Here is a 27,590-nt window from a genome sequence, read left to right as displayed (position 1 = left end):
TTCTTCAATAATATCAGGACCCAGTATGTGAAGGCTAAGGATGAGGCAAAAGGATTCATGTTCATTCAGAAGTACCAAGTAGATGATCCATCGTGGTTTCCTCCTGAGAGCCCTGTTGCCACAGGAGCTTGTCTTCAGACTGTTTGATTCACTTTACAAAACTTTTTTTAAAACTGGGGCAGAGCATTAAATTGCACTGTAGTATCCTTGTGGCGATGAACACTTGTGCCCTGAGCTAGCTGCTTCTCCAGCCAAACTGTTGGACTTACACTGCTGGCTTCTACCTGACTTGTCCAGATGTGCCCTGTGGTCAAAAACAGGACATATCCAATGCAACTAATTAGTACCCATTTTGATCCATTCTCAATCATCTACAAAGTGATATCAAGTAATGCTCACCACCAATATTCAACTCACTGATCTCAAGCTTGGATATCAGCAGGTTCACTTGGCACCAGATCTCATCACAACATTGTTTAAATATGCACTGATCGAGAGTGAAATCAAAGCATTTCAGTAAAAGTAAAATCAATAGCCATTAAGAAAAACATTGGAATTGAGATGTCATACAAAGGAAGATGGTTATGGTTGCTAAACCATTTTACCCCAAGGGCATCACCACAGGCATCTTCATCTATTTTATCAGTGGCCTTTCATCCATCATAAAATCAAAAGTAAAACCAAGCATTATTGAATGCACAATGTTCCTTTCCATTCACAATTCATAAGGAAATGAAGCAGTTCATGCTTTCATGCACCAAGGCCTGGACAACATCAAGGTTTGGCTGTTACATGATCTCTTGTGGAAGATGGCTATTGCCTGTTACAGAAGTACCAGGCAATAGCCATCTTCAACAGGAGAGCCCAGCTACCTACCCTTGACATTTAGCAGCGTTGCAGTCACCAAGTCCCTCACCATCAATGTCATGGTCAATACTGTTGATGCGCAGAAAAAAAATTTGTAAGATTCAAGCCTTCAAAAGGGATGTGGGGGGGGGGGGGGTGCAGTTAATGGGGTTGGTAAACATTGGGGGCAGTGATTGCATTGTGAAATATTAGAGAAAATGATGTATATTGAAACTAGTATGGATAAGGACAACCTAAATTGCGGTTGTGGACAAGTCATACAATGGCAGAAATGTTCATTTTTATGAATACAGGCTATCCCAGATATATACACACCCCTACATTGAAATGAACTCTGTAATATCAATACATTTCAAAACTCCAACATAAATACAAAAGAATATTCCTATGAAGAGCAAAACTAGTTTCTGCTCTCCACTTTCAGAAATTGTTCATTCTTGTAAGGTCTTGTGTGCTTTTGATACCATTATTACCATGTTGTGGAGGTATGGTTAGCAGCTTATCGAGCAATTCTTGAGTATTTTTGGACATAGACAAAATTGACTTATGGACATCTGCAAAAACAGAACCGATTCATTATCTGAGAACACCCTGCCGTAGAAATTTGTAAATCAAATACTGTGACTACTGGGAAATGTGCATAAAATCAGAAAATGCTGGAAATGCCCAGTAGTCAAGGCAGCTTCTGTGCAAAGGAAAATAGAGTAGGCATTTTGGGTTAAAACACTGTCAAAACTGCAGAAGAGATAAAACATTAAGTTGCAGAAAGAGTGGGGTGGGATGGGCTGGACAGATATCTTTGATAAATTGAAGTCAGGACTGCAACAGTGATAAACTATTGATGGAACCATTTGGCTCATAGGTTAATAAGAATACTAAGTAACACAAGAACTGTAGAAAATGCCCAGAATGATCGTCGATGGCTGACAAAGATAGGACTGGTTCTATGCATCTCTGGTCTGCATTTGACAGCTGTTGCATGTTACTTTGATCGCTCTACCTCCCAGATGTCTTTATCAGCAGCAATTACCACGGCAGTCCTGGCTTTACGCAATCACACACGTTCATATTGTCCTATGCATCCCTCCCTGAGTTTTACCACAAACTAAAACCAAGTTGTTTTCTCTCTTTCCAAGCTCAAATGAACAATCTTCAATTTGAAACATAATTCCATTTCTCTCTCCACAGTAAATGCCTAGCCTGAAGATTGTTTCCAGCATTTTCTATTGTTAGAAATTTGCAAAAGTCAAAAAAGGTATTGCTTTGTGGTTCTTGTTGAGAACTAGTTGCTCTCCCCAGGTGAGGTAGGTCAACTCCTCAAAAATTCTTAGGCACAGCTACCATTTGGCAACACAGGTCCATGCACACCAACCTTTCTGTAAGTTCCCCTCTCAAACTAATTCTTCCCTCTGCCATGTCTGAACATCCAAGGAGATATACTGTCAATGAGAGTGTGTGTTGAGAGCAGGGTGGTGCTTTTGCTGAATTAGTATGGTAGTGGTGCAGTGTTACAAGCTATCAGAATTCCTGTCCCTTGAGTTAGCCTAGAATCGAGAGAACTTGCATTCACTAAATTCACAGATGAAGTGGCTTTGGCATCAGGGTTGGAATAGGGGCAAGGTATAGAAGTGGCGGGTTGATCCACATATTCACATTGAGGGCAGTACATTCAGAATAAATGACAATTTAATGTGGAGAGGTCAAGCAAGTTCTGACACAAATAAAACTCTTAAAAATAGAAGGGACGCAAATAGGAATGCATGCTGATATAGGATAAATAACACAGGCCAAAGCCATATGCAGGCAGCAGGGCACACCTTGAGTACTGTTCTGGTCTCCTTACTTGAATAAGTATATATTGGCTTTGGAGGACTTTCAGAGGAGATTAACCTGTTTGATTCTAGAAATATGGGGGTTAACATGGGAAGAAATTGAGTACTGTGGGACTACAGTCATGGGGCTTTAGAAGGATGAGGTGGGAGTTATCTCTTTCTTTAATAATTGTATGTTATAAGAGAAACACGAAGTTTCTTTTCACTGGCAGTTGAGACTAGAACTTGAGGACAAAGCTTCAAGATCTGGGGAAGTGGATGTAAGGCAAGAGATGAGGAGGAACTATTTATTCCAGAGAGAATGAATCTGGAATTCTCTGCCCAAGAAACCAGTAGAGGCTGCCTCATTAAATGTATTTAAGACACAGATAGAGAGATCTTAGAATAATAGGGAAACAAAGGAGACAGGGAACAGATGTATAAGTGGCTGAGGGCACAGCCAAATTTGCTCTGATCTTTTTGAATAGCAGAGCAGGCAAAATGGGCCAGGTGGCCTACTGCTGCTCCTATTTCTTCTGTTCACACCCCCTGTCTTGAGTGGGAACAGGCCAATAATGCCATGAATTCATTTGTACATGCTTTAATGATAAGTCATAGGCAACAGAAGGATGACATGAGAACAGGAATATTACAGTTGGAAAACAGCAGTACTATGGACTCTGGGCTGGAAAGAAATCTGCTCTCTGAATGTAGGATCCAAAATGTGTAAATTGTGTACTTATCTTGTTTAGTCGGCATTTTAGGTTTCATTGGTTGGCGTGGCAAGTGGCGGCTGGGGCATGCATGGTGCGTTTGTGTTGAAGTGCCGGCTGGAGCATGCGCGGTACGTTCGTATATTATAGTACCGGCAGGAGCATGCACAGTGCGTTTGTGCATTGTACCGCCGGCTGGAGCATGCATGGTGCGTTTGTGTATTGAAGTGCCAGCTGGAGCATGCGCGGTGGGTTTGTGTAGTGAAGTGCCAGCTGGAGCATGCATGGTGCATTCGTGTATTATAGTGCCAGCTGGAGCATGCGTGGTGCGTTCGTGTATTATAGTGCCGGCTGGAGCATGCGCGGTACGTTCGTATATTATAGTGCCGGCTGGAGCATGCGCAGTAGTGCAGAGCGCAAATTGGGATCTCGAGTATTTTTTGTAGAGGAGGGTGATTGAGATCCTCATAATTTTTGTTGACCGTTATCGTGGAATGTTCCTATTTTGTTATTGAGGATCGTTTTCACAGACGTTACATTAGGTTAAGCTATTTATGGAACCTTCAAAAAAGATCGTAACGTAACATTATAGATTGGTACAAGTCATCGTGTGTTGACCAACCTTTTGAACTTATCTAGACTTGGTTGTAAATTAATTGAAATAAGTCACAAACAAGAGTCTCACTTAGCCTCCAAGCGACTATTTATTTGATTGAAGTCCCTACACTGAAGCCAGTGTGTGAGAGAAGCTGAGGACACAGTCTACTGCAAACAAGAGACAGAAAAGGAGAAAACAAAGGAAATTTAAAGAGAATATTGACCATGACTTCTATCATTCAGGCTACCCACCACATGTCTGAGAATTATTGTTAAGGGAACTTCAGATTGAGAATATTTAGTCCACAATTTATCAAAATTAAGGACCAGCAGTATCTCAATTTATGTAAGGGAAGGTCCTGTTTTTTTTTCAGTGTGCTGTAGCCCCAACATAGACAGACTAGGTGGAGTGTTGCCTTAGTACATGACTCCCAGCTGCATGCTCCAAATGGAAAGTTGTGGATAGAATCACAGCAAAAGCTAAAAAGGGAAGAAAGAAAGGGGGGGGGTAGTTGAAATTGGGGGAAGATTATGATATAAAGCATAAAGTTTGGACATTTAATGAGAAGAAATCAGGATACAAAACAGCAAGACACAAGAAGATGGAAATTACGAAGGTAACAAATGTATTAGTGACCATTGTATTAGTGATATTGTAAATTCATTGTATAATTATACAGTGGCCAATAATGAGTTACAAGATATTTGTGTTAAGGTTAATGTAACATTTATAGAAGTGTTAAATTTGGGGGAATGGTGAAGAATTTTGAACCAAGATTAAGAAACTGATTGAATTTAGTGTTTGATAAGAACAGAAAAGAAATTAAACCCATTTGATACTTGGATCATGCTCCACCATTTGTCAAGATCATCACTGATCTATCTCAGTGTTACTTTCCTGTCCCAATGCCATTGCTTGATTCTTTCCTTTTCTCTTTTTAATGAAATTTAAACACTGAGCCTGCACAGTTCTCCAGGGTAGTGAATTCTAAAAGTTTACTACTGTTTGCATGACCAAAATTTATCTGATCTTCATCTGAAATTATCTGCTCTGTACTCTGAGACTGTGACCCTTGCTCTGGAGACTCTAATCAGGGTAAACGTCCTTCCTGCATCCAGCCAAAATTTTGTAACATGTCTCCAGAGATAAACAGTTAATGTCTGATTTCAAATTTATCATAAATTATTGATATAATTTTGCATATGAAGGGAGTTAAAGATATGCATATATTTATTTTTAAAGGGTGCTATTAGACTCATAACATTTCCTATTGCTATTTACTAGTGCCACCTAATATAGGCATTGACATTCTGAAAGATACCTAAAGAGTTGATGGAACTTATGTGGGCCGTGATATCTTGTACATGGCAGCAATCAATAAATCTTCTGTTATCCATTCTGATTATCTAAATGATAGTTCTAGTGGTAACACTAAAGAACCCAGTGCAGTTACTGGCAGCTTGGAGTCAACATCTTGGCCATCAAAGTAAAATCTAATGAATTGTTGAAAAGAAATGTGTGAGCTTACTTGTATGATGCTGTGAGATGTTATGGCAATCTTTTTTTCCTTGAACTAAAAAAAATCAAAAGCATGCAACAAAATCACAAAGTTATTGATGTCCTATAGATATTCAGATGAATCTTAACTCCAAAATTCAGTGGGTTGGAGTTGACTACAGTATCAATAAAAATTTTAATCCCTGCAACAGTTCGCTCACAATCTACACAGGAAGCAACAGGATCAATGAAGCTGTGTGACATTTAACTGAGACAGCTGGGTTTTATGGGCAATGGGAACTCAACAGCTGAAGGGAAGCCAGAATATCTTCAAGAGAATGGCAAGTCTTTCCCCAGCACCATCTCCCTCTTACTTCAGTCAAGCATCAGACTTCAATTCTTCCACAGTGAAACAATAGGCAGTGAGTTATCTCTGGAGTGCTCTTGTCCAGATGAAAGTTTATTCTGTCAGGTGGGAAGTCTGCCAAACTCTCTACACATTTTAAAATTTGAAACAATATCTAATTTCCGCACAGAAACTGCAATCTGCTGACCACCTCTCCCTTGTCCAGATTACGTAGTTGTTTTTGTCAAAGCAGAAACAGTTGGAACAATGTAATACTTCCATTGATGTAATAACAATTCTATTCTGAATATTTTTTGTATTTTCAATTTTTAGAAAAATAAAGCAGAGATATCAATCCAGTTTCTGTAATTTAATCTGAATATTGTTTTCCATACAGGGTGATGAGATGAAAAAAATGGGGATACAACCCATGCCCATGATGGACAGGGAAAAAAATGATGAGATCCCTGAGAGCCAGGTAAATAACTTTTAAATTTAATAAAGCAATTGAGTTTCAGGTTGTCCAGAAAGTGGGAGTTCCATTTGAGAATTATAAATAAGTCTTTATTAACCATCCTGGCTGGCAATTTTACCTGAAGATCCTTGATCATGATTTTTCTTTGGCTTGGCTTCGCGGACGAAGATTTATGGAGGGGGTAAAAAGTCCACGTCAGCTGCAGGCTCGTTTGTGGCTGACCAGTCCGATGCGGGACAGGCAGACACGATTGCAGCGGTTGCAAGGGAAAATTGGTTGGTTGGGGTTGGGTGTTGGGTTTTTCCTCCTTTGCCTTTTGTCAGTGAGGTGGGCTCTGCGGTCTTCTTCAAAGGAGGCTGCTGCCCGCCAAACTGTGAGGCGCCAAGATGCACGGTTTGAGGCGTTATCAGCCCACTGGCGGTGGTCAATGTGGCAGGCACCAAGAGATTTCTTTAGGCAGTCCTTGTACCTTTTCTTTGGTGCACCTCTGTCACGGTGGCCAGTGGAGAGCTCGCCATATAATACGATCTTGGGAAGGCGATGGTCCTCCATTCTGGAGACGTGACCCATCCAGCGCAGCTGGATCTTCAGCAGCGTGGACTCGATGCTGTCGACCTCTGCCATCTCGAGTACCTCGACGTTAGGGGTGTGAGCGCTCCAATGGATGTTGAGGATGGAGCGGAGACAACGCTGGTGGAAGCGTTCTAGGAGCCGTAGGTGGTGCCGGTAGAGGACCCATGATTCGGAGCCGAACAGGAGTGTGGGTATGACAACGGCTCTGTATACGCTTATCTTTGTGAGGTTTTTCAGTTGGTTGTTTTTCCAGACTCTTTTGTGTAGTCTTCCAAAGGCGCTATTTGCCTTGGCGAGTCTGTTGGTAATATTCTAAGTAGACTGCTTGCATGCATATGGACTGGGCACTTCATATCACAGCCAAATTCTTAATTTTTCCTGTGAAAAGAAGTTGGTGTCTCTTCTTAACGCATCAGATCTGAGAATCATATCTGTCACTATTCTCTTGCAATGCATAAAAATAAAATATTCAAAACTGTACTTTAGCTACAACTTTTATAAAACAAGTTGGGAGTAGTTTAGTCTGTAGTAGTAGCTTAAATTAAATGGCCTAAATTCTGTAGTCAAGAAATCCATAAGATCAACAATGATTAAGCCTTTGGCCTGAGAACATTTCTAACAGAAGCAAGAATTGGTTGTGTGGCCCTTGTGTTGGCTCTGTCATCCAAGATGAGCCCACACAAGGAAGTAGGAGCAGACAAGCTATCTGGTCAGTACTGAAGGACTTCACAGACCAATTGACGGAGGTCTTCATGGACATTTTCAACACCTCACAGCAGCAGTCCATCGACCCATGGGTTTCAAGAAAGCCACCATCATCTCAGTACCCCAAGAGGGCAATAATAACAGGCCTAAATGACTCCCACCTTGTTGCACTAACCTCCATCATTATAAAATACTTCGAGTGTCTGATGATGGAACACAACAAAGCACACCTCCCAGAGACACTGGACCCATTTCAATTTCCTTATAGAAGAAACTGTTCCACTGATGATGCTATAGCCTTGTCCCTTCATTCCATCCTAATCCACCTGGAGAATGATGCCTCGTACATCAGGCTATTCATCAGCTTCAGCTCGGCATTTAATACGATCATTCCCCAGAGGCTGGTGGAGAAGCTGTCCTCAATGGGACTCAACACCCTTCTCTATAACTGGACTCTGGATTTCATAACGGAAAGAGTCCAGTTATAGAGAGGGGTGTTGAGTCCCACAATCTGACTGGGTCGGTAGCAGAATGTTGAGCACCATCTCACTGAGCACTGGCACACCACAGGGCTGTGTGCTCCTCCCACTCCTGTTCATGCTACTGACCCACGACTGCATCACCAGATACAGCTCCAACAGATCATCACATTTACAGATGACACAACAGTAGGTGGCCTCATCAGCAACGATAAGTCGCACTCCAGAGAAGAGGTGAAAAATCTTTTGATATGGTGTGAGAGTAACAGCCTGAGTCTCAACATGGACAAGATGAAAGAGATGATTGCGGACTTCAGGGAGACCAGGAACAATTACCCTTACTACATAGCAATAACTCTATTGTTGAGAGAGAAGAGAACACCAAGTTCCTTGGAGTCCACTAAACAAGTGACCGATCATGGACACACTTGTCAGGAAGGCGCAACAGCAACTGCACTTCCTGAGAAGACTGAAGCGAGTAAATCTACCAGTAACCATCATGTCAACCTTCTACAGTAGGTATAACAAGAGCATCCTGGCCGGCTGGATCACAGTATACTACAGAGGTCAATTCACAAGACCATAAGAGTGGCAGAGAGGATCACTGGACCCTCCCTCCACCCCGTTGAGGTGATCTACTGGGATCGTTGTCTGAAGAGGGCGTGCAAAATCATTGAGGACCCATTCCACCCCACACGCCACTTTCATCTACTCCTGTCAGGAAAGAGATACAGGAGTAGTTTAGTCTGTAGTAGTAGCTTAAATTAAATGGCCTAAATTCTTGTCTAAATGTAGACAAGGACACTCTTCCTGATGACCAGCTGTATTCTCCTTTAACTAATGAATCAGTTCTCTTCTGTATTAAACCACAAAAATACTGAAAGTAGCGAGAGATCAAATAATCTGAATAGAGAACCAGACTCCATTAAAATTGATTGAAGAATGGCTTTTGTAATATTTAAGACCTCGAGAAAAATCTATTTCTGCTCCCATCTGGTAGCACCACCTTGACCAAGCTGGGAAGATCCAAAGCCACAGCTGTATATTTGGGTCGACAGCAGCTGGCAAGTGAACCAACGTGGAGATAAGCTTGACTTGCTATCATTAATCTACCCAATGCCGATGCATCTGTTCATAAATAATTGGAAGAAGTGACCAGTGCTTCATCTTTGCAGAAGAAAATTCTTGACCAGTCTAACTTCATCATCCACTGTGCTGTGCGGCATTATCAATGTACAAAATTGGGATAGGTATAGCAGCTCAAAATCAGGAATCCATGAGATGATGTAGATTAGCAGCAGCAACTGAAATGTGCGCCAGAACTGTGTGACCTAAATTGTTGCTATCAAGGCAGGGGACCAACCTTGCTTCAATGAGCAGTGTAGATGGGAATGCCAGGAGCAGCTTTGCACCAGTTATATCTAAAAATGAGTTGTCAACTTGTGAAGTTGTAATGCAGGCCCATAAAAATGCTAAACAAAAAGAAAGTGCTATAATCTTCTTTCTTCTTTGGCTTGGCTTCGCGGACGAAGATTTATGGAGGGGGTAAAAAGTCCACGTCAGCTGCAGGCTCGTTTGTGGCTGACAAGTCCGATGCGGGACAGGCAGACACGGTTGCAGCGGTTGCAGGGGAAAATTGGTTGGTTGGGGTTGGGTGTTGGGTTTTTCCTCCTTTGCCTTTTGTCAGTGAGGTGGGCTCTGCAGTCTTCTTCAAAGGAGGTTGCTGCCCGCCAAACTGTGAGGCGCCAAGATGCACGGTTTGAGGCGTTATCAGCCCACTGGCGGTGGTCAATGTGGCAGGCACCAAGAGATTTCTTTAGGCAGTCCTTGTACCTTTTCTTTGGTGCACCTCTGTCACGGTGGCCAGTGGAGAGCTCGCCATATAACACGATCTTGGGAAGGCGATGGTCCTCCATTCTGGAGACGTGACCCACCCAGCGCAGCTGGATCTTCAGCAGCGTGGACTCAATGCTGTCGACCTCTGCCATCTCGAGTACTTCGACGTTAGGGATGAAAGCGCTCCAATGGATGTTGAGGATGGAGCGGAGACAACGCTGGTGGAAGCGTTCTAGGAGCCGTAGGTGGTGCCGGTAGAGGACCCATGATTCGGAGCTGAACAGGAGTGTGGGTATGACAACGGCTCTGTATACGCTTATCTTTGTGAGGTTTTTCAGTTGGTTGTTTTTCCAGACTCTTTTGTGTAGTCTTCCAAAGGCGCTATTTGCCTTGGCGAGTCTGTTGTCTATCTCATTGTCGATCCTTGCATCTGATGTAATGGTGCAACCGAGATAGGTAAACTGGTTGACCGTTTTGAGTTTTGTGTGCCCGATGGAGATGTGGGGGGGCTGGTACTCATGGTGGGGAGCTGGCTGATGGAGGACCTCAGTTTTCTTCAGGCTGACTTCCAGGCCAAACATTTTGGCAGTTTCCGCAAAGCAGGACGTCAAGCGCTGAAGAGCTGGCTTTGAATGGGCAACTAAAGCGGCATCGTCTGCAAAGAGTAGTTCACGGACAAGTTTCTCTTGTGTCTTGGTGTGAGCTTGCAGGCGCCTCAGATTGAATAGACTGCCATCCGTGCGGTACCGGATATAAAACAGCGTCTTCATTGTTGGGGTCTTTCATGGCTTGATTCAGCATCATGCTGAAGAAGATTGAAAAGAGGGTTGGTGCGAGAACACAGCCTTGCTTCACGCCATTGTTAATGGAGAAGGGTTCAGAGAGCTCATTGCTGTATCTGACCCGACCTTGTTGGTAATAAACAACAAACATATAACTGACAGATTGGTCATGAACAGCAATGGACAATAATGGAAGGGCACATCTCCAATAACATTCTGAACTGGCCAGCTTGTGATTGTCAGGACCAGGTTGAAACATTTACAACCTTCTTCAGACAGAAATGCCAAATGGAAGAATCGTCTCCATTTCCTCCTGAGATTCTCTCCCTCATAGAAACCCACAGTCCATGGAATTTAAAGAAATCACTGAGAATATTAGTGCTATAGATAGGATACACTCTCTATTGAAGATTAGCAGCTCATAACTAACCATGCCACTAGCCAAGCTTTCCTATTCAGTTACAACATTAACAACAATATGGAAAGTTATTAAGTTAGGTACCATCCACAAAGAAAGGACAAGTTCACTGTGCAATGTGATGGAAAGGGAACCATCAAACAACATTTATTCATTGCTAAACATCATGGACAGCATTATCACAGCTTAGAGTCCTGGATTCAGTTCTTGACTTGAGGAGTTGTCTTTGTTGGGGTTGTACATTCTCGCCATGAATGCTTGAGTTTTCACTTTGTGTTCTGGCTTTAATTGGTTTTTTTAATTACTTTTATTTCCGTTGGTGGGTGAGCTCAGAACAAGTAGGCCATAACCTCAATATATAAGATGACCCATTCAGGAAAGATGTATAAAAAATGCTGCTGAGGAATATCCATGGAACATTTATAAACCAAATTTTGTTGTTTGTGTTAAGAAATACAGACCAAGACTGATATGAAACAGGGTAGTTACACCCCTTCAGTGTGGATTGTGGAGGTTTATGTGGCATCTCAGGCTGGAACCTGGTGGGAATGTGGATTGTGAGGATAATGTGGCCTCTCTGTCTGGAATCTGGTGGGAATGTGGATTGCAAAGAGTCATGTGATCTCTGACTGAAGCCTAGTCGGAAGTCAACTCACATGCCAATCAAGGGTTAGATCTACCCACAGGTGAGGCTGATGCACGATTGGTCCTTATAGGTCACATGGACAGGTCTTGCATTGAAAAAGCTGAGCATGTGTAGTCTCTGCTCTCTCTCTCTCTCTCTCTTTCTCTCTCTGTTTGCTGCTGCTGCATGGAGATGACAACTTAACTCCAAGCTTCAGGCTACAGGCAGCTCTGCAGGGCCAAATGCAATAGGCCCGTCCCAGATCCCGAGCCATGGCAAATGCTGGAGACCAGGTTCATTTGATATACTCATTAGTTATAATTCATTGACCCTTAGTGTGCTGTGCCTGCTAAAGATGGAGAGAGTTGATGGTACTCTGTGTTTAACCCTCACGTTCCCAATCAGGAGTTGAGAATGTTTAGCAGTGATTTATTCACACCCGATGTGTAGTTATTTATGTTATGAGTCCAGAGGACCCCAAAATCCAGCAGCAATAGAAATTCACCAAGACAAATGGTTACTTAAACAAAAGTTGCTTTTAATTTTCTTTAAACATTCAAACAGGATCAAAATTTAACTTATTACTATTAACTTAACCTAACAACCCACTTCTAACTCTAAGCACACATGTATGTAATGTGTATATATTCGGGAAAGTCCTTTGATTCACAGTCCAATCTCACTTATCACTCCTCCAGGTTCACTATTATCAGGCAATTCTTATACTGTGCACAGAATTTAACATTTATGAATTTTCACCAGGCTCTGGTGATTAAAAGTAAATGGTTACTGCTCAGGAAGATTCTAGTTGATTTCAGAGAGAGAGTTGTTCATTGGACACACACAAACTGATTAACTCTGATCAGCCACTTCAATGTCTTGCCAAAGAAACTTTCCCCATCATGGGTTTTCCAAATAATAACCTCTTCTACCAGGTCACCAGAGTTCCTCTTGTTTCCCTTATTTCAGGAGAAACACTCTAGCCAGCAATTTCCTCTTATAAGGACTACAAGGATTTTCAACAGGAAGAACTCAGAACTCACAACCCATCTTCAAAATGGGGTTTTAACAAGCCTGCCAGCTTGTCATGTTGCAGCCTTAAAAGCTACTGCAGAACTTAGTTTTTTCTCTCTCTCACTCTCTATCTCTTTCAGAGAAATCCTGTTGGTTCTTTTCTCTCTCTCTGCTTCCAAAACCATATGACCGCTATTGGAACAGCAAACTGCAACCAGACAGTTTGCTGGCACTGGAATCAGTTTGTGAGCCTGGATATCTGTTTATATCCATTTATTCCACACATCAGTCCAATTAACACCTACTTGTAGTCTCCATAGGGATTCTTCAAAGTTTCTGTAAAGTCTCTGTAGACATGAAGTCTCTCAGCAAAGCTCTTGCATTTTAAATGAGATGTCTGTTTGTGAAGTGACTTACACGCTAAGCCCCCGCAGTCTATACCTTTTAAAGATATATTAATATATAATATAAAATTGCGGTGACACACCACTGGGCAGACGAACCAGCCCCACTTGTAATCCATGCGGCAGGGTAGCCAGCCAAAATGGTGCCGTCGGGGGTTTCCCCTTCTTCTCAGCACAGGGTTCAGAAGCCCGCGCTGAGGGACCACATGACGCCCGGGTGACATCAGCGCCCCCTAGCGCAGTTCTCAGCCAGGTCCGGGCTGGGAATATAAGTCCAGCCCAGCAGCCTACAATAAACCAGTTCTACTCACTGAGCTCAACCTGTCTGGTTGTGTGTTCTTTCAGTAGCAGTGTAGCCGCCGCTATAATTGGTGACCCTGACTGGTTCAAACATCTTTGAACCCATCAGGAGCGAACCTGGGATCAGTACTTTAGCCGTCAAGCTGTCTGAATTCTGGGTTCAGGAGCCGGAGACCTGGTTTGGCCACACAGAGGCTCAGTTTCACCTCCGTCAGATTTCACCTGACACAACCAAATTCTACCATGTGGTCGCCACCCTGGACCAGGCCACTGCCAAATGCATGCTGCACCTCGTTCAGCACCCACCCGCCGAAGGCAAATACGAGACCATCAAGTGAGTGCTCACCGGATCCCTCGGACTTTCCAGGTGCCACCAGCATGCCACTCAGATGCTGCACCTCGATGCCCTGGGGGACAGGTCCCCAATGGAGCTGATGGACGAGATGCTCGCACTCATGGGTGATCACACCAACTGTCCACTCTTCGAGCACATTTTCCTCAACCATCTGCCTGAGGACATCCGGCTGTTACTGACCCAAGAGAGCTTTACCGATCTGAGGAAGGTTGCTCAGGCCGGCTGCTATTAATGGCTGCGGTGCCTGGCCAAGGACACAGCCTCCTCTATCTGTGGGACTCTGTCAGCGGCCGGTGGTTCCTCGTCGACACTGGGGCCCAGATCAGCATCATCCTGGCCACGGCCATTGAGTCCAGGAATCGACCTCAAGGACCTCCCCTCCGTGCGGCCAACGCAACAGAGATCTGGACGTATGGAGACAAGACAGTCCACAGATCAACCGACGAAAGTTCTTGTGGAGGTTCACCATCTCATCCCTTCCGTCCGCCATCCTGGGTGCCGACTTCCTTCTTGCCCACGGGCTTCTGGTGGACATTTGGGGTAGGCACCTGATGGACGCCCGTACTTTCCAGGCCATTTGCCTTGATACCTCCCACGCAGAGCAGCCGCAGATGGCCACGGTCAGCACACCCAGAGACGAGTTCCAGCGAATCCTGGATGAGTTTCTGGCCCTCCTCAAGCCAGAGTTCTCTGTTGCCTCGCCACACCACGGGGTGTCCCACCACATCCCCACCCAAGGTCCACCGGTTCACGCCAAGGCACACCGGCTCTCGCCTGACAAGCTCCAGGTGGCGAAGGAGGATTTTTTGCATCTGTTGGAGTTGGGGATCATTCGGCGGTCTGACAGCCCGTGGGCCTCGCCGCTCCACTTGGTCCCAAAAGCCTCTGGTGGCTGGTGCCCCTGCGGAGGTTATCGACAGCGCAATGAGGTGACGGTTCCTGACTGTTACCACATGCCTCACATTCAGGACTTTACGGCCAACCTGCATGGTGCAAGGGTTTTCTCCAAAGTTGACCTGGTGCACAGGTATCACCAAATCCTTGTGCACCCTGAGAAGATACCTAAGATGGCCATCAACACCCCCTTCGACTTGGTCGAATTCCTTCGCATGCCATTCAGGCTCAAGACACCGCTCAGACCTTCCAGTGCCTCATGGACTCAGTGGGCAGGGACCTGGATTTCGTCTTCATTTACTTAGATGACATCCTCATTGCCTGCAGGGATTGGACACATCACAAGGCCCATCTGCACACCCTCTTCTCCCGGCTGGCTGACTTCGGCATCACCATCAACCCAGCCAAGTGCCAGTTTGGGAAAGAGTCCATGCAGTTCCTGGGCCATACCATCACGGCTGAGGGAGTCATGCCCACCGCTATGAAGGTCGCCGCTATCAAAGAGTTCCCACATCTGGACAATCTCAAGGGGTTGCAGGAGTTCATGGGTATGGTCAACTTCTACAACCGATTCATCCCAGGAGCTGCGCGCATCATGCAGCCGCTATTCGCCCTCATTGCAGCCAAGCACAAAATGCTCACCTGGACCCCAGAGGCCTGCAGTGCATTTGATGCCACCAAGGATGCCCTTGCAAAGGCTACCATGCTCGTCCACCCACACACTGACCTGCATATGGCGCTCTCTGGTCGAGCGTCTACACCGCCACCTTAAGTCGACACTTATGGCCCGCTTCACCGGTCCTGACTGGGTGGACGAACTGCCTTGGGTGCTCCTGGGCATCTGCTCCACTCCCAAGGAGGATCTGCAGGCGTCATCAGCTGAGCTGGTCTATGGTGCAACGCCGGCACTTCCTGGCGAGTTCATCAACGCACCTCACAACCCCCAGCAGTTGCCGCATAAGCTGCTTCCCCACCTCCAGGCCTGCTTGGACTCCTTCGCACCCCCACCACTGCCCAGACACGGCACACAGTCATCTCACGTCCCCAGCGAGCTGCTTTCCACAGAGTACATTTTTATTCAGTGGGGCCCGCCCGCGGCACCTCTGCAGAGATCTTACGAGGGACCATACAAGGTTGTCCAGCATTCGGGGTCTACATTCACGCTGGACATCTGTTTACTGTGGACAGACTGAAGACAGCACACCTCGACCCACTGAACCAGTGATTGTGGCCCAGCCCAAGAAGCGAGGCCGCCCAGCTAAAAAAGACATTGGTGCCGGTTCTGGGGGGGGGGGCTGTGTGGCGGTCACCACTAGGCAGGTGAACCGGCCCCGCTTGTAATCCATGCGGCGAGACAGCTAGCCAAAATGGCGGCGTCGGGGGTTTCCCCTTCTTCTCAGCACAGGGCTCAGAAGCCCATGCTGGGGGACCATGTGACACCCGGGTGACGTCAGTGCCCCCCAGCGTGGTTCTCATCCAGGTCCAGACTGGGAGTACAAGTCCAGCCAGCAGCCTGCAATAAACCAGTTCTGCTCACTGAGCTCAACCCGTCTGGTTGTGTGTTCTTTCAGTAGCAGTGTAGCCTCCGCTATAATATACACCATAACATTTGTGTATTATTGCTATGTATGCTTTCGTTAGTTGTGACCATTGCTGAACTCCAGGCTGGAAGCCACAGGCAGCTCTGGAGGGCTGACTAAATTAGCTCGTCCCAGATCCCGAGCAGCAGTGATACTGAAGATCAGATTTATATGTATGAACTCATTACATACACAGTATACCGTACCTGGGGTGGTGGGTGCTGAAGAAATTAAACCCTTGTTTCTCCATATCTGTGCCTGTGTTCCGTGTACATTAGTCTATGTGAGTATGTGCCCTTTTGTGAATTCCCCTGTCTGTGAATAAAGCCCACTGTTTGTTGATAATGCGTGTCCAGCCTTGATTCTCTTTGAACCCATTGAACCTATTCTTGAACACAACAACCCCCTGATGATGTGTTATTGCAATAGTAATGGTGCTCAGTATGAGATGAAATGCAGGTGAAGACATTTGGTGAATGTGCTCGGCTGAGGAACAAATAGAGGGAAGTTACCCTCGAAGTAGTAATACCACTTAATTCTACAACTTATAATTACAAAATCTTTTGGTTTTCCATTCTTCTCTAGTATTTTGAGCAATAATGTTTTTTTTAAATATTCTGAAGGATTACTTCAGTAGCAGAATGAGTTCCACCCAGACTGAGTTAAGGTAAATATAGATTGCCATCTAATTGAATGAACAAAAAAGCCTGCAGAATTATAACTTTGATTCAGTTTGTAATTTATAATTTTAAAAAGCCAACTCTATTTTTCTTTCACACAGGTTAGTTTCTACAATGCTGTGGCCTTGCCTTGCTATCGTATTCTTGCAGAAATATTTCCAGCAAGCATTCTGCTGTTAAAATATTGCAGGTAAGAGTTTCCATCATTGCAAAATTGAAATCTGGTACTCGTCTTGATGTATATTTTAAATTAAATATTGCAATTCATCCAACTATTTTTAAAAATAAATATACTTGAATACTGAGAAAAACAAAAAAACAAATCTTGTTTGGTAAGCCTTCTTGAAGATCTGTTGAATGGTCTCAGGAAACCATAATTTATCTGAATTTAAGAACTTAATGCCAGAAGCCCTTTTGTGGAAAAGAAATTGAATATTAGCAAACTTAAATGATGGTCTTGCAATCACCAAACATCATCATTCTCCGAAAAGCTAATCAATAATAGCTGTGGAAAAGCTATTCAATCAGCTCTCTCATTAGTATTAAATTTTTCAATTGCAGTTGTGTGTTTTCAAGATTGTTTGAAGCTATTATTGATGTTAATTTGCAATCTTCCATATACCAGTGCACGTCAGCAATAAGACTGGAAAAGATGCTTGACTCCCATCATCCGGCTAAGTATGTTAACTTCACATTTTTGCATTCACATCACTGCTGTTCAAAAAGGATTAGTGTATTTCATGCTGTAGCCTGGAGATGTTTATTAAAAATTAGTCTTGCTTCAACATTTTTAAAGAATCTATAACTGGACAATCAAAGTCCATTTTAATTAATTCAGAAAAATGGTATTATCGATAATTTTTAAAATTTTTAAGGAAACATTTCTTCATGAAGCCTTTTATTAGATTCTCTCTCTCTGTTCAATTCTTTCAATACAAAAGTAATTCTCTCATTATCTCATGAGAAGTTACTAACTTGACCAAGAATGAAAAGGTCATGTGATGTATTGGTCCTTCTGCTTTCAGCCCTGCTGTAGTAAACTCGGTGTATGAATTTCTTCATCTTGCTTCTTACATTGCTGACATGCAATATCTCTTTCTTCCTGCATTGTTGGTTGTTTTCTGTAGTCAGCTCTCTTGTGTTATTAACACAACTTGTTCTCTTTCAAAAGATGAATCTCCTTCTCCAATCTTTTGCATCTTGATAAAACTGAATCTCTTTCCTCAATAATGGTATTCGTTTCTTCGGCAGTTATTCTTTTCTTCCACTTTCTGGCTTTGCAAATTCTATCTAGAATTAAATCTTTCTGGTTACTGTTTTCATGATTATCCAATATTTCCAAGTCTCCTTTCAACATTTTGTTCTTTGAAGGCAATTGCACCAGTTTTGCAGTCATTTATTTTAGTCCTGCCTCAGAATCAATTATACAGGAATAATCACCAGCAGTATTTGCAACGTACTTCATTTTCATCTATTGTTGATGAAAATAATTCCTTCATTTTTGGTTTAGATGGGAGGAGTCACGTGATGGAGTAGTGGCCGGTAGGAGAATACCAGCCCTCTCCAGAAAAGAAGGAAAAAAGTAAAGAAAAAGCAAAGCCCCAGACACACAAACCACAACAAATAAAAAATAAAGGTGTGAAGGAAATGACACCAAAGAAAGAAAAGCCAAAAACAATGGGAAGAAAAGAAGAAGGAAAAATGCCGAAAGAGAAAGGTGAAGGCCTTACCTGTACGAAGAAGCAGGGACCCACCATGGAAAGAGAAGCCCACTCCCTGAGGTCAGTGGAAACCCCACAGGGTCATGACCCACCGAATGCAGGACTACAAACATGGCTCACGGAGCCAAACAGAGGTGCGCAACTAAGAAGACCAACATCAAGACACCATAAAAAAACCCCATCAAACTGAGACAAACAGCCCAACAAGAAAGTCAGAAGAGACACAGATCCAAGGAAGAGAGGTAGAGGACACAGGCCCTGGAGCAGACACAGGGGAAGAGGAGGGAAAACATCAAGCTCTGCACAGAGAAATGGAAGATGAAGGGAATGGACAGTACATGGATTAAAAAAAATTCAAGAATATATGGAAGCATTAAAAGAATGGCTGACATGAGAATTTAGTGAAATAAAAAGAAGAATAAAAGGTATAGAAGAAAAAGTAAATAGATTAGAGCTGGTCATGACAGAAATAGGGAAAAGAGTAGACAAGGTGGAAGAACGAGAAACAGCTGTAGAAATGGAAGTGGACGACTTAAGAAGAAAATTGGAAGAAACTGATTTAAAACGTTAAAGAACCACAGGAGTTGTTAGCTCAGAAGATGGATATAATGGAAAACTATAATAGGAGAAACAATATAAAGATAGTGGGCCTTAAGAAAGATGAAGAAGGCAAAGATATGAAAGAATTTATAAAAGAATGGATCTCCAGGGTTCTAGGAATGCCAGAAATACAGGAAGGAATGGAAATAGAAAGGGCACACATTAGCCCCAAAACCACAGCCACAACAAAAACCAAGATCCATTTTAGTAAAATTCCTGAGATATACGACAAGAGAAAATATATTGGAGAAGGCAATGAAAAAATGAGAGAAGACAAAAAGCCACTGGAATACAAAGGTCAAAAAAAAATTTTCTATCCAGATATAAGTTTTGAGCTCCTGAAGAAGAGGAAGGAGTTTAACGCAGCAAAATCGATCCTATGGATTTAAGGCTATAAATTAATGTTAAGATATCCAGGGGTGCTTAAAATAGTTATCCCGGGGCAGCAAAGCAGACTGTTCTCGGATCCGGAGAAAGCACGAGAATTTGCAGAATGTCTGCAAAACAGACAGAGAGATGAAGCGATGTAACAAGAACAAGAATGATGACAAACTTCATATAAAGAAGAAAAATAATGTATAAGTAAGAACTAAGAAGGGGAAAAAAGGAAAGAAAGGAAGTAAGGGGGGAATTAAGAGAGTGAGCTTTTTTATATGAGTAAATAAAAGTTTTCTAGGGGGGCTGGGTGGGAGAGAATAACAGTCACAGCGAAATCAGTTGACGCTTGCGAGCGGGCTGGCAATCCAAATGGAGAGGGGAGTTGTGGTTGCCCGGGAAGGGACAAGGGGCAACTCAGAGAGGGGGGTTTTGGGGTTAAGGGAATTTTAGATGTGGGAATAGTGGAAATATTTTATGTTTTAGAAGTGTTGTCTTACAGTGTGTTCAAAAAAAAACAGAAATGGATAAGGAGGAAAGGTGGTGGTGAGGAAACGGAAATGAGAGGTAAACAAAGTATGAAATGGCCATATTGAACTATATGACTATAAATATTAACAGAATACATAACCAAATCAAAAGGAAGAGGCTGTTAAATTTACTGAAGAAAGAAAAAAATTGATATAGCATTCATACAGGAAACACATCTAACTGAAGTGGAACACAAGAAATTAAGGAGAGATTGGGTAGGGCACGTTACGGCAGCATCATATAATTCAAAAGCCAGAGGAGTAATTATATTAATCAATAAAAATGTACCAATCAAAATAGAGGAGGAAATAATAGATCCAGCAGGGAGGTATGTAATGATAAAGTGTCAGATATATTCAGAATTTTGGAATTTACTCAATGTATATGCACCTAATGAAAAGGATCAAAAATGTATGCAAGATATCTTTTTGAAGATTGCAGATACGTAGGGGAATATACTGATAGAAGGGGACTTTAACCTTAATTTGGGCTCAAAGATGGACAAAACGGGACAAAAAACTAGCAGAAAGAACAAAGTAACCAAATTTATGGTTAAATCGATGCAGGAAATGCAACTTTTGGATATATGGAGGAGACAACATCCAAAGGAGAAGGAATACTCATATTATTCAGATAGACACAAAACATACTCTAGGATAGACCTGTTCCTGTTGTCAGCCCACATCCATGGGAGAGTTAGAAAAACGGAATATAAAGCTGGATTGTTATCGGATCACTCACCCCTGTTATTAGAAATAGAGCTGGAGGACATCCCACCGAGAACGTATAGATGGAGATTAAACTCCATGCTACTTAAAAGACAGGATTTTAGAGAATTAATTGAGCGACAAATTAAAATGTACTTTGAAATAAATACGGAATCATGAAAGATAAATTTATACTATGGGATGCAATGAAAGCGTTCATCAGAGGGCAAATAATAAATTATGTAACTAAGATGAAGAAGGACTACAATCGGGAAGTAGAACAGCTGGAAAGGGAAATAGCAAGTACAGAATAAGAATTAGCAACAAGGGAAGATACAACAAAAAGAAGAGAATTGGTGGACAAAAAAATAAAATATAAAACACTACAAACGTATAAGGTGGAGAAGAACATAATGAAAATAAAGCAGAAGTATTATGAGCTAGGAGAAAAAACGCACAAAATACTAGCTTGGCAACTTAAGACAGAACAAATTAAAAGAACAGTATTGGCATCAAGGAAAAAGGATAAACAAATTACATATAACTCAACGGAGATCAATGAAAACTTCAAGGAATTCTACGAGCAATTATATCGAACTGAGAACGAAGGGAAAGAAGACAAAATAGATGAGTTTCTAGCTAAAATTGAACTACCGAAATTACAAGAAGAGGAGCAAAATAAATTAATAAAATCATTTGAAATAGAGGAAATACAGGATATGTTAAAAAAAACTACCGAACAATAAAACGCCGGGAGAGGACGGACTCCCAAAAGAATTCTATAAAACATTTAAAGACTTATTAATTCCTCCTCTCCTGGAAGTAATGAACCAGATTGAAAAAACACAAAACATGCCAGAATCATGTAAAACAGCAATAATTACAGTAATACCAAAGACAGGGAAAGATCCACTAACACCAGTATCGTATAGACCAATATCTCTACTTAACACAGATTATAAGATAATAGCTAAACTATTAGCAAACATATTGGCCGACTGTGTAACAAAAATAGTAAAACTAGATCAAACTGGATTTATTAAAAAAGACGAACAATGGACAATATCTGTAAATTCATTAACTTAATCCACGCAGTACAAGGAAACAAGACACCAACAGTGGCGGTTGCCTTAGATGCAGAGAAAGCCTTTGACAGAGTAGAATGGAATTATTTATTCAAAGTACTACAGAGGGTCAACCTACCAGAGAAATATATTAATTGGATTAAAGCATTATATAAGGGACCATTGGCGAAGGTGACAGTAAATGGATATATATCAAACCAAGGGGGCTTACAGCTACCAAACTTTAAGAATTATTATAGAGCAGCACAATTAAGATACCTATCAGATTTTTATCAATCAAGGGAAAAACCAGATTGGACCAGATTAGAGTTAGATAAAATATGGGAGAAGGTACCTGAACATATACTATATAAGTGGGATGAAAAGCTGGTGCAACATAGGAATTCACCAGTACTGCACCATCTGCTCAACATTTGGAAGAAGATTCACGTAGAAAGGAATAAAACAAATTATCAACAACCAAAATTAATATTAATGCAAAATCAACTAATCCCATTCACAATAGATAACCTTTCCTTTAGAGAATGGGAGAGAAAAGGGATCAAAAGAATAGAAAATTGTTTTTTGGGAAATAAATTATCTTTTGGACAAATGAAGTGCAAATATGGTATAACTCACGATACAATGTTTGCATACCACCAACTGAAAACCTACTTGAAGGACAAATTGGGAAGCAATCTTGAATATGTGATTACAGACACAATGATAATTAAAAGATTTATAACAAACATGTACATCAAACTGCAAGAGAAAGAGAACGAGGAAACAAGCTGTAAACCCAAACAAAACATGGGAAAAGCTATGCTCCGGAACTATGAGAAATACAATAAACACGAGGTTACGCGTGATACAATATAATTGGTTACACAGGCTATACACCACACCCCAAAAGTTAAATAAATGGGACCCAACAGTATCAGACAGTTGTTTTCGCTGTAAGAAGGAAACAGGAACATGCAATTTGGGCATGTGAGAAAGTGGAAAAGTTTTGGGAAGATCTAAATCAGGTATTAAAAAAAATCACAAAAAGCAACATACCAAAAGATCCAGAGATCTTTCTTCTAAGTAATATAAGAAGTAAAGAACTTGGACTCGATTTGGATGGAGCACAAAAAAGATTTATTATGATAGCCTTAGCTGTAGCAAAAAAATGTATTGTGTCAATCTGGAAATTAGAAGATAGCCTGAGAATACAGCAATGGTTCATAGAAATGGATTAATGTATTCCATTGGAAAAAATAACATATAATTTAAGAAATAACATCACAGTATTCGAACAAATTTGGGAACCGTACATGGAACACAACAGAGAAGTCCTACCGTAGACCTCCACCACCTGAAATGACAGAATGAGAAGAAGATGAAATGAACTGACCCAGTGTGTAAAAGTAGATGACACAATTTTCTTGTTTATTTTCATTGTGTGATGACATTGTTTAATGGATCGTATATGTTGAATGTTGAGTGGGTGAGGAGGGAGGGGAGGGGGGAAAGAGGAGAAAATGACACTGTGTATATTCAAGAGGGAAATGTTTATGTGTATTTTGGTCAATATGGTTCATATGAAAAATAATTTTTTTTTAATTGGTTGAGATGCTTTTGATTTATTTTCACATTGATCTGTTTTCTTTTCTTTAGAAGTGACTTTCTTACTTCCAGTCTTTTGCTGCTCCCACAGCTCATCAAGTTTCACAACCGAAATCCTGTTGACACTTGTCAGTGATTGCTTCTGAGTGTTATAATTTTTCCCTCCATTAATTATCCATCAAAGCATGGTTCTGACAGTGTAAGGTCCATTTCCCATGCTCTGTATTACTCCATGTGGTTCCAAAGACTGGTACATCTGAGCTAATCAACATCTCTATCTCAGAACAAATTCTAGGTAGATAAACATCTCTCAGATGTGGCTACCATCTGATATCATTTAGTCCTCTGGGAGTTATATGCTTGGAAGATCATAAAAATTACTGCTGTTCAGCCCAGTGATCTCCGAGCCCAAAATTAATCTGTTTTAATTGCCTTCTGATGACCCATAATCTTCAATAGAATTTTTGTCTTTCTTCCATGTAGATTAAGCTTATTCATTACAGAATGATGCGGCACTACCTGGGTCAAGAAATGCATAAGTATGCATTACAGTACTCCCTTTCTTGGCCTTGACCTGTAAAGGCACTATTAAGAGTTTGCAGTTATCTTCACTGGCCCTAGTAAGACCAATTGTTCTTGAAAAGCGGCCAACTCAGCCTGAGCCTTTATATAGAGATGAAGTATGGGAAGCACTTTGGAACTTCTTTGGCTTCTCCTGCTTCCAGCATTTGACACACTGTCTTCTGGATTTACTTTAGTATGTCAGTTGTTGTCCGGAAATCTGATATCTTTAAATTGGAATCAAACGTCTCTTCCCTTTTGTCCTCTTCGCCAACATTTTGTATCATATCTTTAGCCATTTCCATACCATTGACTCTACTCATCTTCAGTGCTTCTGCAGAGTCTTTACTCTCATCCACCGAAGCTGCCTCTTCTTTTTCTTTAATTGCCAACTTCAGTCTAGAGCACTTTTGTCACCTGTTGTATCTAGCCCCTGTTGGCACAGTCCTTTCATAAGAACTGCTTTCTTCCAGGTTTCAATATGTTGTGACTTAGCATTGACTCCTCAAGCAGCACTGGCTATTTTGCCTGTATCCATTTTGAAGACAAGTTCCCAGCACAGAATCACAAGGAAACTACTGTTATGAATATGGATTACAAACTGGAAAGCAACTCTGCATTTCTAAGATGGCCACCTTATTGCTTTCAATACAATTCAATTACCCCTTCCAGCAGTCCAAATTTTCCAATAATAATTTCTGTTGACTAATTGTAGCAACTTCGATCAATAATAATCGCTTAAAGGCTAAGTGAGGCGTTTGTCTTGAAAGAATTGGTAACGAAGCCGAAATGAATTTTCTTAGTCTTTATTAACAAACACAAAAGGGCTGATGTCTGTACTAACGTCCAAAATCAATAGCAAAAACAACTGTAGAAGAAAGTAATGTTCTAGCGAAATACTGATGAATCATGTAATGTGTAATGTTGCAACGGTCGTATAACGTCCGTGTAATGTTCTAATGTCCATGTAACATTCCATGTAATGGTCAACAGAAATGATGACGCTTAACTCACTCTCCTCGGATAACCCCAACATGGGCTAGTGAACCTCCCTTTTGATGTGTGTAAACCCTCGTGCATGCTCCTTGAAGAACATGCTGGCCCTGGCTCTTACCACTTTCTGCCAGGGCCAAGCCAAGGACATATGTGTCAACCCAGTCCATGGCACTTGCATACTGGTGGACACAGGCCCCGGCTAAAGCCGGCGGCGGCGGGGAAATTGTGCATGTCCAGCCACGGGAAGAGGCCCACAGACCCCAAGGTCACCGCCAATGCCCACGGCCAAATCACAGGTAAGGAACAAGCCTTTGGCTTTTACAGCTATTATTTCAGTCAACAAACTTGAAGGAGCAACTATCTTGTGTGGTGCAATAAACACAAGTCACATTGATAAGGATCATTTTTGCTTTGTGATGTTGGGACTTGTCCTGTGTGGTACAATTGTATATCTTGCCATTAGTACTCACATGATGCAGGTTCCTTGTCCCACAACCAGTTGCAAAGGAGAGGAAGAACACACTTTAATGGCATGGAATGATGTGTGGATGAATATGAGTTGTGGGAAATTATTCTGGCCAAAAACATTGAAAAATTATTACTTCTATTTGTGGTTTCCAGAGACAACCTTGTTCAGTGGGAGAAGGTAGTTCAATCAAGAGATGCCTCAGGAACAACTCGTAACCAGACCGCTCCTTTGAAGATCAGTCCTGTAAAAATTGAGAACCCATGGAACTGAATTTCCACTGTTATATTTGGCTCTGAATTGAAGCAGAATCTGTAAACTTTTTGTGATACAGTAACATTACCTCATGAATCCATGACAACATAACTCTCTTTCTAGTGAATAACACAAGACACATGGAAATTTAACATTTTGTAAGGCATCAGATACGGCTGTTCTAGCAAATCCGTTGTGTTTAAAAATAACATGATTTTATAAGAGAACATTGGCCCTTAACCGTATGCTGTATCGTTGTGGCCTTAATATACCTCGAGACAGAGAGGTACTTTCCATGCAATTCTATGCTAGGTGTAGCATCTTTAGTGTACTTAAATACTTTGTCTGGATTGAAAAACAGTACTCGTCTGGAATTATTTTCATTTTAGGTAGTTTATGTATTGGTACGAATGTTGATAGAAGGATTGTTGTAGTTATAGTCAGAGTGGCAAATATTGTTAAATTATTACTTGAACTGGTGACAGCACACATCAGACATTCATCCAATGGGCAAACTGCAAAAAATCAGATAGATCTCAGCCATTTTAGAACTATTACTAATAGTTCTAAATTCAAAGTCATAAATAGAACAGGAACAGGCCCATGATGACTGCACTGAACATAATGCCAAATGAAACTCCATCTATTTTGCCTGTACACGATCCATATTCATCTGTTATCTATCTATTCATATGTCTATTAAAAAAAATGGTTAAACACTACACTGTGCTTCCACCACAAGCCGACAGCCCACTCCAGGAACCTACCACTCTGTGTAAATAAAAACGTCCCACATCCCCTTTTAACTGCACATCACGCACCTCCCTCCCCCCGCCCCCCCCCCCTCCCAAACAACCACACATACACACACCTTTAAAACATGTCTCCTCTTTCTGATTTTCTTTTAGGGGTGTTCGTGAGGGCCAGACATGGGATGAAAAATGTCTTTGTAAGCAAGATAGAAAAGATGGAATGAAAAAGTGTTTTCCTCCTGACCTGTAACAAACTGATTTAGACATTTCAATTACATCATTAATTTGACCAGTAGTTGTAATGAACGTGTATGCTTTGGTTGCTCCAGATTCGATATAAACTTGGTGAACTTGAATTTGTTCATTTAACACAAATATTTTCCATGGCTAAACTTTTTTTTAAGTTGTGTCCAAACATATAATAATGGGCAGAAAGAACAAAACAACAGCAGCAAATGCAGTAAAATCTTCATCATGTTCTCACTTGGATTGCAATTTTTAAAACAAATCTTTTTGTTACATTTTGGTTTTTAAATGGATGAAGCGAGAGAGATGAGAAGTGAAAGCTTATCTGTTTACTCACTGAGTGACATTCTTGAGTTTTCAGGTTTGTGATATCATAAAACTGATATTAGCTCAACAAAGTATGCACCAATTCATGCTTATGAGTGCCCAATGTTGAACTATCACACCTGTCATCTGAGCCACAATAATGCCACTGATAGCTGAGGTGGTTGCATTGAAACTCCACCAGAAGATTCAGCTGATCCTACTCCTGAGTAAGGTACTGGAGAAAAGTTTTGCATTTAGTGAAGGATAATATGAGGCCCTCTGATGGGTCACAAAGTAAATAAACTGATCAGATCAAAAGACCATATCAATGTGACAATGACTGCACAGATTTATTTCAGGAATATATTTTTTGTCTTCATGGATCACTCATCCAAGTATTAATCATCGTCATAGGCCACTTCTAAATAATAAGAATGTAGATTAGTATTC

The 27,590-nt window shown here is 41.7% G+C and overlaps 1 protein-coding gene across 9 annotated transcripts in view; it reads left to right on the top strand.

The window, feature by feature from the left end:
* Positions 1–26,196, top strand: part of pde10a (phosphodiesterase 10A) — a 218,907-nt gene extending 192,711 nt beyond the window's left edge. For all 9 annotated transcript variants that reach the window (XM_069931573.1, XM_069931577.1, XM_069931571.1 and 6 more), the window contains 3 exons: positions 6,230–6,310; positions 17,054–17,142; positions 25,737–26,196. In XM_069931573.1, the coding sequence (XP_069787674.1) occupies positions 6,230–6,310; positions 17,054–17,142; positions 25,737–25,854 (288 nt within the window). In that variant the 3' untranslated portion in view covers positions 25,855–26,196. The remainder of the gene's footprint in view (positions 1–6,229; positions 6,311–17,053; positions 17,143–25,736) is intronic.
* The last annotated feature ends 1,394 nt before the right edge of the window (positions 26,197–27,590 follow it).

This window comes from Narcine bancroftii, chromosome 4 (genome assembly GCF_036971445.1).
Source record: "Narcine bancroftii isolate sNarBan1 chromosome 4, sNarBan1.hap1, whole genome shotgun sequence".
Classification (NCBI taxonomy): domain Eukaryota; kingdom Metazoa; phylum Chordata; class Chondrichthyes; order Torpediniformes; family Narcinidae; genus Narcine; species Narcine bancroftii.
This window is presented reverse-complemented; position numbering and strand designations above follow the sequence as displayed.